The sequence below is a fragment of the Mercenaria mercenaria genome, unplaced genomic scaffold, assembly GCF_021730395.1.
Source record: "Mercenaria mercenaria strain notata unplaced genomic scaffold, MADL_Memer_1 contig_2908, whole genome shotgun sequence".
NCBI classification, from domain to species: domain Eukaryota; kingdom Metazoa; phylum Mollusca; class Bivalvia; order Venerida; family Veneridae; genus Mercenaria; species Mercenaria mercenaria.
This window is the reverse complement of record NW_026460998.1, coordinates 14849-29821: the sequence shown is the minus strand read 5'-3', so window position 1 is coordinate 29821 and position 14973 is coordinate 14849. Positions and strand designations below refer to the sequence as shown.

General features: G+C 34.0%; 1 protein-coding gene across 1 annotated transcript; it reads right to left on the bottom strand.

The window, feature by feature from the left end:
- Positions 1 to 13380: 13380 nt before the first annotated feature.
- On the bottom strand, positions 13381 to 14451 carry LOC123539985 (uncharacterized protein K02A2.6-like). The gene has a single exon (XM_045324768.2). It carries the CDS (start codon positions 14449 to 14451, stop codon positions 13381 to 13383), a length of 1071 nt encoding a protein of 356 aa, XP_045180703.2.
- Between the last annotated feature and the right edge of the window lie 522 nt (positions 14452 to 14973).

The window sequence follows — 14973 nt, the reverse complement described above, 5'->3', positions numbered from 1 at the left end:
ATTAATTTTGAAATTAATGTATTTTTGTGCATTGCTATAGCTTTATTAAATCCGTTTCTAAGTTTTCTGAAAATACAGGAATGTTTGTTTTCAAAAAGCTTTATGTATAGATATAACTTTTCCCTTTTATCACCTATTAAAATTCCCATAATAGAAATAATCATAATAATAAAACACTTTATTTTTCAAAGGTAACACTTTAAGACAATACATTTTAGAACAACATATAAATGTAATACGATTAAAAACTGGAAAAAATGAATACTTCAAAAACAACAAATGAACTAAGTATATTTAGTGAATTAAAAGGCTTCCCTACAGCAATGTTTGGAATAAAAGTATATTTGCTAATTGCAAAATAAAATTATTACATCGAAAGGCGTAAAAGTAATACATAAATATATCGCTTCGACAGCAAGACAATAAAACATTTTTCTGTTAAAAGAAACTTTTTAGCTCGTTTAAATGAGTGCGCTTCAGGGAAATCTACCCAAACCTTTTATTTTTTATACTTGTGGGTATATTATTCTAAATCTCCGCACCAGAGTAATAGGTAATATGATTGAGGACATTTTTTCTGATTGTAAGTTTAATTCTGATATATACTTTAATACGTTCGTGAATCGCTTGTACACCGTAAGTCCGGTAAACTACACCTGCCTTTTGGAAAATATCAGTTCTGACTGTTATAGAAGTACTTCTGTCTCATAGCTGTTTAACATTGTTTCTGAAAAATAATTACCAAAACAAATAAATATGGAAATCGTCTTTAGAACAGCAATGATATGTCTTTTTAACTGTGTTGCAATGTAATAAAATGAGAAAACATGGAGAAATGGATATGGTTACGGTTTTATTGTTAATAAAGTAAATTGCTTTTAAAAAAATCTCTTCACATGGAAATTTGTATTTTATTGTTTTTGATATATTTTACTCGTTTTCATTGATATCTCTATCGAATTATCAATTATTATTTCTGTTATGATCTTTATTACATTTTATTATATACATTTGTTATTGTTATAATTATTATTACATGTATTAATGTTAAGTCTTCACACGTTGACTCGAACAAACACAGTCTGCTATTAATTTATTTTGTTACTTTGTGTGCTAAAGTATCTCTTGATGTATTTTATTATCCAATAATAGAAACACTGTCCATTGCTTGAATTATACTTTGAACATTTTTACCTAATTTTGAACTTTATAATTGTTGTATTTTGTTATATCACTTTTTCTTTTCTCTACCTATTGCGCGTTTTATTCGGACAGGCGGGAGGAGGTAATCTCTGACTTATGCAAATAATGGTAATCTTAAAAAACGAGTGAAATAGTAGAGCAATACAATTGTTTAATTCCATAATCGTGCGGTACCCAACGACTAGAATTCAATTCTACACTAGTTACAATGTTAGGTAGATGGCCACTGTAACCGAATATATTACATGTCCTGCAAAATAATGCAGTGGGCCGTCGCAAAACCCCGCCCCACCAGATCGATTTAAACGCACAATAATAATTTAATGGATATAAAAATATATTTGATAAACACTTTATCTTAAAATCAAATCCACTAACACAATACACAATAGAATTACATCATACGATGAAAATCTTCTTCAGACAGTAACAAATGAACAAAGTAATATCAAAATGCTTTCCTAGAGCAAGGTTTCAAATAAAAGTAAATTTGTTAATACCAATATACAATTATTACATCGACAGGTCAAACACAACAGAAAAAATCACTTTAAAACATGCCTTGACGTGAAGAATATAAAACGTCTTTCTATAAAATAAACTTGATAACCAAATATACGGCGACAACTTTTCTGCCTATAGGTTTGACAGGTGAGTCCAATTTTGAATCATGTTGAATAAATACACCAAGCAGTTTATCACCAAGTATTGTATACAATATCGTCAGAAAATGGCGTTTCTTTTGAGTTATGATACATATATGCAGTTTTGTCTGTAATTAACTGCAATCTACTTTCTAGGCTACATTGGAAACGGATAACGCTATATCAGAATTTGTTTTAGATATAAAATATATTAGATATAAATCTGTAAATGATACTGTTTTGCTGTCCGTTACCAGTAAGTTGTTAATGAATAGCAAAGGACCTCATATTGACAGCTACAGAACGCTGCGTGCTATCACATTTCATTTCATCAAGTTGTTAATTTGTACATCTTTATACCAGCGTGAAGTTAGCAGTAACCGCAGTATTACTGCTGTACAAATTATGTTTTTCTGTGTGGTTTCTTTTTTCGTGTTTTTATTTATTTATTTATTTTTATTTTCTTTTAGTTAAAACAATTTTATGCAGGAAAACAAAAGTCTGCAACTGACGCAAGGTCGTAATTTGCTTCCCGCACATTTAGTGAACGTTTTAGACTAGCCCTCCTTGTCACCGGATCATAATCCAGAAACCATTTTTAGGATGTTTTATGGCGGTGTAAGGGCTGTTTGGCCAAGAAACCGCGTACAGCATTTCAGTATGGGTCAACATATCACAGAATGTCTTCACAGTGTATAGACTCTCTGTACGCCCAACCGGAAGTCGCCAAAAACTAGGCGTTCAGAAATCAAAACACAAAGTTTTGCTGTCGCGGATGGCTTGGATTTTCATTGTTTATTTCGTTAATATAGCATGAAGTTAGTGTATTTTTTATTTTACATATCGATTAGGAATTACTGTTTACATGGATACCAAACACGCCTGTTAAAACTCTTAATATACTTAATTTCAAGTCAAATCACGTGTGGGTATTTGTTCGATTTTGTAATGAAGCTGTCAATTCTTTGAAATACACGTATCTCAAGCTTTTGCAAAGAATTGAAATCTTTGCTAATTCGTAGATAAATATCTTACGCATCGATAAATACTAGCATGACTCTATGGTAACGAATACGCTTTTAAGAAACATATATGCCGATTACACTGTCCCACTATTCGATATATAACTGGCCCACTAATCGCAATTTTTAAATTCGGACTGAACGCATAGTCGAAAAACTGTACGCCTATTCAAAACTTCTTTTCATTCTTATATTTCAATGTTTTGACTTGGTTTTATGATAACCAAAAGTGAAAATATAATATCTATAACTTCTTTCGTTTTCGTAACAGTCATGGACCAGTTTAAATGCTATTACTGCAGTTTCGATTCCACTTTTCGTTAGTGTTTCTTAGTAAGCATTTATCAAATTAAATTGGTCTAGCGCGGCACAGCCGTGCGCCTAACTCAATTTGGTAAATGCGTACTAAAAAACTCTAACCGGCATTGTGTTTGATTTTTGCAATAATGACTAGATTCGTTACACATAAATCACTAGCGCATCATTCATGTAATCGTTACGTGGCACAACTCAGTGTTTGATCCATTTTCGGCATCTCAGAGACTTGTTCGGACTTTACGACGGGAACTGTATCATCTTTCACAAAAGAAACAGTTGCCGTCGGCGCGGTAACTGGTAATTTCTGTTTATTTTAATATCCGTCTCTAAAGCACCGCTGGTATCATTCAAAATCAAGCAGATCGAAGCTAACATCCAGTTCTTTTTCGTTTTCATTCATAATTATTGAGTATTCGCTACAGAACAAACTGAAAATGACCTGGCTCCTAGTGATTACATCAGTTGATCTACATGTATAAATAATTTGAATAAAGCTACCACCGTCTTGAAAGATAGATGAGCGGGACTCGTTTTCGTTGCACACTTTGACTGTACAAAGCAACCAGGCAGACAGCGCGTATGTCTGTAGGCGGAGCTTAAATTCAAAAAGATATTTTAAACACTAAGTGCAATACCTTGAGTGACACTGACCTTGGGTATAATGGACACAGGGACCCTGCATAAAAAGGCTTTGTTTCTATGCTGCACAATGTTTGTGCGAAGTTACAGTAAGGAATAAGCAAAAGTAAAAAAGACGTGACGAAAAAAGGTTGCCTTAAGACTTTTAACCAAGAAAGCCAACGCCGAAGCCGGGGCGAGTAGAACTGTAGCCCTATTCCCGAGTAGTCGAGCTAAAAATACAAAGAAAAAAGAGAGAAAAAAGTGTCCTGTCACACTGAGCGAAATAATTATATATTTTTTCTCGTATGTGAGCGGAAATGCGTATAAAGATTCACAGCGCGTGTGTCTGTAGGCGTAGCTTAAATTCAAAAAAAAATGTCAAACACTAAGTACAACACCTTGAGTGACCTTGACCTTGGGTAAAATGGACACAGGGACCCTGCATAAAAAGGCTTCGTTTGTATGCTGCACAATGTTTATGCGAAGTTACAGTAATGTTTAAACAAAAGTAAAAAAGATGTGACAAAAAGGGTTGCCGAAAAAATTTAACCAAGAAAGCCAACGCGAAAGCCGAGGCGAGTAGAATAGCACCCCTATTCCCGAATAGTCGAGCTAAAAATACAAAGAAAAAAAGAAAAACAACAAAGTGTCCGTCAAACCGAGCGAAATAAATAATATTATATATTTTCTCGTATGTTAGCGGAAACACGTATAAAGATTCTATTTCTTGTCCAAGACAAGGACATTGTTGGTGAAACAGACTAATAAATACTGTTTCACCGTCGCAAGTAAAATACAATACAAAATTTATATTTCTTAATTCAAGTAATACAGTGTATAGAGCCTGCAAGTCCAAACACTTCGTCATTTCTTTATTGAATAGGCGTACAGTGTTTTGGCGAATAGTGGAACAGTTTTTATATAAAGTTTTGCGACTAGGCGGCCAGTGCATAATTTAGATGCATGATGAATTAAACAATATTTCAACTATTCAGGATTGTAAATGCATATTTGTAGGCATAAGCATTTGTAGGATTGATAATGAAACATTCAGAAGCGGTTCTGACACGTATTTCCTTCGCAGTTCCTAAATAACGGGCATTTTTAGCCTGAATGCATCGCCTTTTGCTATGACCAGTTGTGTTTTTGGTGAAAATACGTTTTATTTTCATGTGTTAGTGTCTATTTAACGACAGTGTGTTGCAGAGACATCTATCATATATTGAAAAATATATACTAGAAGAATATTTATTTCAAATAGCCAAATAAAAACATAAAAATAATTACTTCCGACAGCTTCCAACAATTTGAAAAACGAAAGTGAACGCCTAGTTATTGGCGACTTCCGTTTGGGCGTACAGAGAGTCTATACACTGTGGTCTTTTGAAATTACAACGAGTTTTTGCGCATTTGCTGGCACTTTTCTCGCGGCTCAGGACGGATGTCCTAGATATAGCATTTGCATTACAAATGTGCTCAAATATTTCGAAAAGAATAAAATTGATGTTCTTGTGTTTAACAGAATAAACGATTTCCTTCTGTTTTTGTTAGGATTTTGTGTTCTTGATATGAAATTCGCTCATTTTAGAAATACTATAAATAAATGCCTACTTTTGTGACATTTCAAAAACACAGTTGGAAGTAACGTACCTAGGATGGGTCAATGAGCCATACATATTTAAATACATTAAATAAATTACAATAATGTTTTCTGAGAAAATAAAATGCAAAAACAAAATTTCATTTTGAATTTTCTTTTTGCCCTTGTGACAATGAGCCATGAAAAAGGTAAAAAAAAAAAAACAACAGCATTTTGATATGTATATTGATTCCAGGTCCGCAATTTATTTTTTTAAACATTTCCTTATCAGTAATTAGCCATCTTTTGGGCAAGTGTATAACCTTTCAGAAAAATCTTGCTTCAAAGCCAATGTGCAAACTGTTCACGCACCACAAGTGAGCAACTGCGAACAAAGCGATAGTTTTCTCTCTCTCTCTCCGAATAAAACCAACACATTTTGGCATCAAAGTCTTCCCCCCTTAAACACATCAAACACACCGTGTCAGTTAAAAACAATATTACAAGCGGTCAGAACAGGTAAAATGCAAACTTGCAAGACTTAAAACGAGGGTCAATCCTACTTAATTACTTACAGGTTTGCTATATAGCTTTCGCAAATTACATTTGCTTCCTTTTCATTGACTATTTTTTATACATAGCAATAAAACCCGATACTTACCCGAATATAAAGAAGCTAGGATATTAAAAAATGATAATACAATATCGTTAAACAAGACACGCGGAAATTCCATGAAAACCATGATTTCAAACTTTGCATCAGGCCAACGGATGCTGTTTAAAAAAATAGTCATGTGCTATTATACATATCTGACTGCATCCAACCACGCCATTCAAAAGTACAGGTATAAGAAAAGTGCATGTGTCATTGCCCTATGTAATTTATGATTCTTTGATAAAAGCTTCCTAAACAAAAATTTTGCTGACAATAGGTGTACCAAAACTAAAGATATTGAGCATAAACCATTTTTTCTTTTTTATGAACAGTGACCCAAAATATATCCAAAGCCAGTTCTTAAATTAAAGTTATAAACTCGAAACCAGCTTTTTGATAATCAAAGTGAAAAAAAAAATGTTTTTTTTTTTTTTTACTTTAACAATGACCCTATTTTTCTATGTTTAGTTACCCAATGGCATTAAAATGATCTCTTTATCACAAAAATATTTGGATCTCAGAGGGATTTGAACCAACACCTTACCGTTCCGCAGCATAAAATCTATTTTTTTTATTTCAACTATGGCCCAATTTTTCTAGTTTTAGTTACATTTACCTTGACCCTGACCAAAGTGACCCCCAAATACATTTTCAACATTTATGTTTGATAAAAGCTATCTACACACAAAGTATACTGACAATAAGTGTATCCACACTAAAGATATTGAGTGGAAGCCATTTTTTTTTTAATAACAGTGACCCCAAATACCATCCAAAGCTAATTCTTCAGATAAGCTAGCTTTACACAAAGTTTGGTGGCAGTAAGTATGTCTAAACTAGAATTATAAAGCGTAAACTACCTTTTTGATGATCACATTGAGAAAAAATATATCTATTTTAGTATCTATGACATTGACCCATTTGCATTAAAATGACCTTTTTATTACATAAAAAAAGGAAAAATAATGGATCTCATTGGGATGTGAACCGTCACCATTCCGTTCCACAAACTAAAATGTAGCTTTTGGCCTAACACTCCAGAACACTGCACCAATAATAAACTTGGATGATTCCAGAGATATCGTAGTGAAAAAAGGCAATAGGGAAGTACAGATCAGGACCGTCACACGTCATCAACAATTTGAATGTTAACACCCTAGATGTCACAATTTTGGCCCATTATTAATGAAACTAGGTTAGAATATTATTTTTAGTAAAGTCTGTCTCTGAAAAGTTTGTTACCGGGTCAACTGGGATGAAAATCTGTGTCATTAGGCTCATTTCTAGAAAAAAATAATCGTTTAATCACTCCACAGGCTGCATGTTGTACCTCATTTTCATTTGTTGGAAGGTTTGTCGCTATGAAGTCTAGGTCATGTTTGAAACTTGGTTATTTGAGGTCAAACACTATGTCACTAGATCAAATCAAAGAAAATCCTTGTTTACACTCTCAAAGCCACACTTTCTCCTTGACTGTCTTAAATCTATGTCAGAATGTTTGTCTTTCTGAAATCAAAGTTAGATTAAAACAGGTCAAAACAAAAAACATCATGCCGAATCATAGAAATTCTTTGTAAACATTCTAGAGGCCGTATTTTCTAATCGATCGTCATAAGTATTTGTTAGAATGTTTGTTGTCTCTATGAAATCTAGGTTAAGATAAAAACTGGTTTACATGAGATCTAGGTAAACATTGTTAACACTGTAGAGGCCACATTTTTTCCATTTGAACCAATAAAACTTTGTCTGGATATTTGCCTCTGTGAAACCTAGTACAAGTTAAAAACTGGGTTACCTGAAGTCTTTAACTAGGTCGCTAGGTCAAATCATAGGAAAACTTTGTTGACATTCTTGAGGTCACATTTTCTTCTTGAGCTTCATAAAACCTTTCAGATTGGTTGTTTCTATATGAACTAAGTCAAGTTTAAAACTGGATTGGATTACGTGAGATTTTAAATCAGGTCTTTGGGTCAAATGTTTAAAATACTCAAAAGACCCAATTTTTTTCATGGATGGTCTTCATACGACGTTGTCAGAATGTTTGTCTGTTCAAAGTCTCGGAAACATTTGCAACCTAGTCACTTGGGTATAAAAGCTAAGTTACAAGGTCATGTCATTGAAGAACTTGGTTAATGATCTGCCTGATTGATATGAAACGTAGCCAGAATAATTGTATTTTTCAAACAGTTCCATTTGACTATGGAGATTCGATCTCTATATGTTGAAAATCATAATTTAGATTAATGTATATTACTTATTTGGCAAAAATGTTCCTTCGGTGAAGTTCTATTAAGGATGGCTGTCCCGAATATTAAAAATTCTGGCCACGATGTGCTCGGCTGATATTGATATAGAGGGCGCACTTTGAAATGAAAATCATCCTGTTTGAAACTGAATTTCACACAATGGCTACTTTAACTAGTTTAATCATGCTAATTTATTGCAAAAAAAACATAACCCCTATGAAACATGTTTGTGCTGTGAATTTCAGCTAAGCGATCTGTGGTCATTAAGGCCCTCCTGATTCTTTCTTGTAATAAAATAAGTAATAGAAGATATGCACGATAAATAGACAGGCAAGATGTTAAGGGTATACTGGGTATGAGACTGGTCTCTCGCTTCGCATTGTACGAAGAACAGATTTTTCCAACATTTTTTTAAATAAATAGCTTTAAGATGCTTTTATATCAATCAATAATTAATCCCCTCATTTTGAAACCTGTCGCAAACTCTACAAATAGTAAGAACAGAACAAGACATATATTTTATAACATTTGTAGATATTACATCATCAGTATAAAATTTTATTACATTACATATGGTTTTTGTAAACGTGCAAATTATTACTAAATATAATACAAGCAGTTTACTTAGAGATTGATCACTTTTCAGACATTTATGATTGCATTTCTAAGTATATTCGGCAAGTTTGTGTAATACAGACTTGTTAGTTGTTTTCAATAGTTCATTAAATTTGAACATCGATGGTCGTACATGAAAGTATATATCTATTTCTTAAGTAAATTGCTTTAACAAAGGCAAATTCAATATTGAAGGTATAAAGTAATTATTTTATACATTTACGCCTTTATTTGAGAGTTGGTCCTTCATAAAAACCGCACAGGATGCTGCCATACTGAATATCCGCAAAAGGTGACGCGACGTCTTTAAGCCGTAACGGTCTATTAGACATTGTCGGTTTATGTGATGTCTGATTGTGAACATCGAATGCGGACCGTCTAGGGAGCGTTTCAAAACACATTTATTCATTTGTTGGTTTGTTTTGGTAAGCGCCGTTTTTTACAGTATTCTGTTATGTAACGGCAGACAGTTGGCCTAACCAGTGTTCCTGGATTGTTTACCGGTACAAGTTAACCTGTTCTCAGCAAGTAACTGTTGCTGTTTTTTTTTCATTGAAAATGTTAAAATGTAACAAGCAAACTATTTTTAAGTTGCTTTAACACAGTGACAAATCACACCCATTAACTGTGCATACTGAAATTAGACTGATCGGAGACCATGTAATTACAGTTTGGTGATCATCTGAAGTTTACTTTAAGCTAGTGTTGAAATTTTTAAACTCTCACATTTTATAAATGTGTATCCATAGTTGATGAAACTGATAGAAGCCGTGCATTTCATTTTCATGTGTTTAAAGTGCGCAATCCTAAACAAATTATCCTCTTTTTTACATTATTTTCTCGATAGTCTCTTATACATGAAAGTGTTCGTCCATCTATAATCATGCTTGAGAGATATTTCAAAAACGATTTTTCTCTCTTGCTGAGAAAATAAAACGGGGAAGTTAATGTTAACTTACTACAAAGAAACATATACTGTAAGGGCGTAGCCAGCGGGGGGAAGGGAGGGGTGAGACGGGTGCGATCGCACTCCCGTTTCGGCAAAGCTTACATGTTTCATGATCTCAAAATATCCTTGAATGTCCATTCTTTTTTATTCGGCTCGCTACGCTCGCCAACTTGCCTATATTTACTATTATTGACGCTGTAACCTTTATATAAAGTCTGATGATGATTCTTTATATTATAGAATATGATTTTTAGAAAGGTCAGAGCATTACTTTTATGCGAAACTGATTATGTATAACTATGTACCTTTTCACAATAGCGGAATGAAATGTATATAAATGACAGTTTACATTTACATTAAGTTTCTAAAAAACGATGTAAAATAAATAATGTAAACTTTGTAACTGAATACTATGAAATTAATTAACGGTGTTATGTGAAAAATTTTAACGGTGTTATGTGAACTTTAGTGTAAAATTCAAGGATCATATATCAGTGAAAAATTGTTTAGCGACAGCACCCGTACCTAGGTTTGCTACTCATTTTATTCAAAAATGATTTTAAGAGAAATAACTCCGCAAACAATATTTCGAGCGGACGTGCCAATGATATGCTCAACAAGGCTTTATACCAAGCACTTCATACTATCATTGAAATCTGGACTAGAATTTTGAAATGAAGCGTTGACAAAAAACTCTAGCAGGGCTTTTTTCCCCTATAAATCTACCTCCAGTAAAAGGAGGTAATCCCAAAGCAAAGAAAGTATTTTCCCAATTCTGAATTTAGTATACCCAAATTAGTGTTACCTTTCTGAGAAGCAGTCCATTAATATTTTACACCAAAATATCTTTACATAGATTTTGTTTATTTGCAAATTTTCTCAATTAAAACAATTTTCAAGAGCATTTTCCTTATTCCACTGGTGTTGATGACGTTCCCAAAATGATGAAAAAGGACCTGTATACATAATTTCTACCTCTAATAATGAAATACAATTAATTCGTCAAATCATTCAACGTACAATCCATAACTGACTGATGAATAATATAGACCTGCAACTATCATTCCTAAGACGTTTCAGTCAAATCACACAAACAGTATAATAGGAGAAGTAGTCCGAACATTTTTTTCAGTAAAATGAATAATGGACATAAGTCCGAGAAAATATTTAGAGCAGTATGTACCAACGATACGACATCTTATTTCAATCAATCCCTTAGGCTTCAATGAAATCTCTTCATAGACCTTATGTATGATAATCAAAGGGCCATTACTCAATACAAGATCATTTAAATATGAACCTCGTAATACATGCTCAGCTAGAATTTGTACGAACCATTCCTATGGAATTTGTTTCAAATTCTGCTAATTATAAAGCAGTTCGGACAAATTTCATTCAAAAACTACTTTAATGGGACCCTTACTCTAGAATAAACCGAGGATACGCACAACAAGGCTTCATAATATCATTTCTTTGAAGTTCCGTTTAAATCCTAGCAGAGGATTTTGAGAAGCTAGATCAGGCTATATGAAAACGGACAGACGGACTTACGTATGACGAAGGCAGAAACAAAATGTATCAAATGAAATGGGAAACATAGTGTATGGAACTTTTGTAGAATTACTGTCTTTTTTTAAAGAAATCTTATTCTAAGTACATGTATATTTTGGAGAGCTCTTGATAAAACACTTTACTCATGCTTGGTTAAAGCAACTCTTCTAATGTCTTATGAGAACTTTCCTATACTAACATTCATTTATATTGTCCCAAATTTAATTACTTCCTATACACGCATAGAACATAACCAAGACTCAGTTTCATTCAGTCTGTTTATATAATACTTGAATGACGTTCTGTCATGAACAATGTCAGCTAATGTAACAGTGAATGAAATATTAGTATGTCTTGAGAAGACCCCCAGGATTTACAGCACATTCACAGTTCATTGTCCACATCAACTTAAGCCGACAATGTCTATTAGAAGAATGCGAGTTCCAATTTTAAGAGAAAAAAATGCATAGAGATATGGATCTGCAATATATAAAAATAAATTTTGTACATCATTACACATGTTATAATCCGAAAATGATGTTAGATAGATAAAACAGACTTCTCAACTGAATTAGAAATGAAATGAAACCACTGAGCATCTTGACATGATGTAATAGAATAAATCATAAAATGAAACCTGTATTGTTCTGATTATATATATATGAACATTTCGGACCCTTAAAGGGATTTGTATTTTAAATGACTGACCCAAGACGGGATTGTTTAACACTACGTTTATTCACTACAGCTAATACAAGATAACTGATTTAACAGTATAATACAAACATGTATACGTTCTTAGAACAGGCACGCTATACGCTAGTGCGGTGCAGGAAGGAGGAGCTACATTTCATGAATGAGTGACCATTACATCCCTCCTATCTTCAGATTTAAAATCTTATAATATTCATATTTTCTAAGAATAAAATATAATGTGAAGCTTATAACACAAACACAAGAAAGGCATCAAACTTTAAAGAAAATAAATATCAACAGTATCCGATCAATTTCCTATCTATTCATTTGTCATGCATAATGATGTATTCCTTCTCATGAGGTTAGAGTCGTTTTCCAAGAACGAAATAAATGTCAGTGTCAAATCATTAAGCTTCACATATTCAGATTTACGATCCATTTATAAGTTCGTAGTTGTTCTTGAGAATGTCATTATTACCGAATACAAGAAATAATGTCTGTAAAATTAACGGATTATCATCTAATGTTCATCATAACACCAGAATAGTCTGTGAAAACACCATGAAAATTTGTTTTAAATGCTTGTAACGTTAATGTCCATTTTGCCCGAAGCTCATTAATCTTTCCCCGTGATAGTGTTCGCTGATATTTTATTATCCACAGCTGTGCGAATTAGAGAGCTAGTTTGTAGAACAAGATATTTAGATTATAAACAAGAAAAAAGAGCAACTAGACATTAAATGACCACCGGTAGTGGTTACGCTCATTTGTTTCGCAATAGAATATGTACTTTGCAGGTTTTATTATGACTTGGCTATTTAAAACACGTCACAAATAGAATCGCACTTTTTTGGTATTTCCAGGTTTTATTATGACCTGAACATTAGAACACTTCCAACTAAAATAATCCATAAGTGTATGAATTTTTCTTTTACAATTGAGACACATTTTTATTTACGCAATTTATACAAACTGTATTAACTATTATTCGTCTATAAACCTTCTAGGGGGTCTTCGTTTCCTTCCTGATTTTCACAGTGAGGTACCGTCGGCGTCGGAAGAGGATTTACGCTGGTCGCTGTCGTTAAATGAGTTTACAGGTTTGAAATGTGATATGTCACGGGTAATTGTACGATCATTGTGTTGAACTGTGACCATAGAACCTTTTCTCGAGATTACCTTACCGACTGAAGAGCTGAATGGTGTGTCAAGTTTATTCCTTATATTTTGTTTTACAAGTACCTTGTCTCCAGGTTTTATTGTTGAATACTTCGTTTTCCGTCAGATGTCGGCATAACGTTTATTTTTCATCTTTGCTTTAGTGTCTCTTTCTCTAACATACTTATCCTTTCTGAAAACTGAAAACTGGGGAAGTTTTGTTTTCATTTTTCTGTTAAACATGAGTTCATATGGAGAAAGCCCTGTGCTTGGATGCGGGGTACTCCTATAGTTCATGAGGAAACTACTGATTTCAGTTTTAAAGTTCTTTCCTGATGCTGATGCGGTTTTCATGGTTTTAACTAAAGGCTTCATAAATGCTTCTGCTGTACCGTTTGCCATCGGATGGAGTGGTGTTATTTTTCTATGTTTAAAACCAAAACGATCTGCAAAGTCCGAGAAGATTTGACTGTTGAATGGAGATCCATTGTCAGTTTTCACGACACTTGGGATAGAGAACAAACTGAATAATTTCTCGAGATGTGGAATAACTGTTTGCGCAGAAAGACTATGGAGTTTTTCTACAACAGGATATCTGCTATAGTCACATATGACTACCATGACATATTCGCCTGACGGGAAAGGTCCACAAAAATCCACGGATACTTCGTCCCAAGGTTGTTTTGGTAACGGACTGGGTTTTATAGGCTCTTGTGTTGTTGAGGGAGAAGCGGACATGCACGGTATGCAGTTTTTACACATTTCATCTACACGTGTATCCATGTATGGAAACCAACATGTTTCTCTCAAAAGTGCTTTGCAGCGAACAGGACCCTGATGACCTTCGTGTGCTAGCTTAACGACCTTTTGTTGCAGCGAATCAGGAATGCACAGTCGCGTGCCGCGCAATAAAACATTTCCTTCATCGAGTGACACGACAGTTAGCTCTTCGCTCACAGTTTGATAACTCCTGAAGCTGTCATCTTGGTAACATAATTGTTTCGGCCAACTGTTATTTGGTAACGCGTCCATTACGCACATAATAACACAGTCTTTCTGAGTGGCAGTTGCGATGTCAGACATAGTTAATGAACTTGGCACTGACGTGTGAGCAATAAACCTGACGTAATCTTCAGCAAAGCTTTCAATTGGCTGCTCTTTAACTGGATGTCTGGAGCAGTAGTCTGAGATCATTTGGCTTCCGGCGCGATATTTCACTTTGAAATTGTAAGTTGTCAATTTTAACCTCCACCTTCCAAGGCGCGCTGACTGAATTTGCTTGGTGTTATTGAATATTGATTCTAAATAACGATGATCACTGATTAATGTAAACTCTTTTCCAAACAAATAAAGGTGGAAATGCTGGCAACCAAAAACACAAGCCAATGCCTAAACGCTCTGTTTGGCTGTAGCGTTGCTCTACGGGAGTAAGTGACCTATTTCCATATGACACGATTCGATTTTCTTGAACTAAGATCGCAGAAACACCAACAGGACTTCCATCAACCCACAGTTCTGTTTGTTTTGACGGGTCAAAGTATGCCATGACCTTGTCACTGACTAATGCATTTTTCAGTTGATGAAACGCGTTTTCCTGCTGTGTTGTCCATTCAAGTGGCTGATTTTGCTGTGTTAAGCGTCTGAGCGGTTCTGAGATTGTAGAGTAGTTTTCAATAAATCTTGACACGTAATTTGTCATTCCAAGGAAAGATCGAA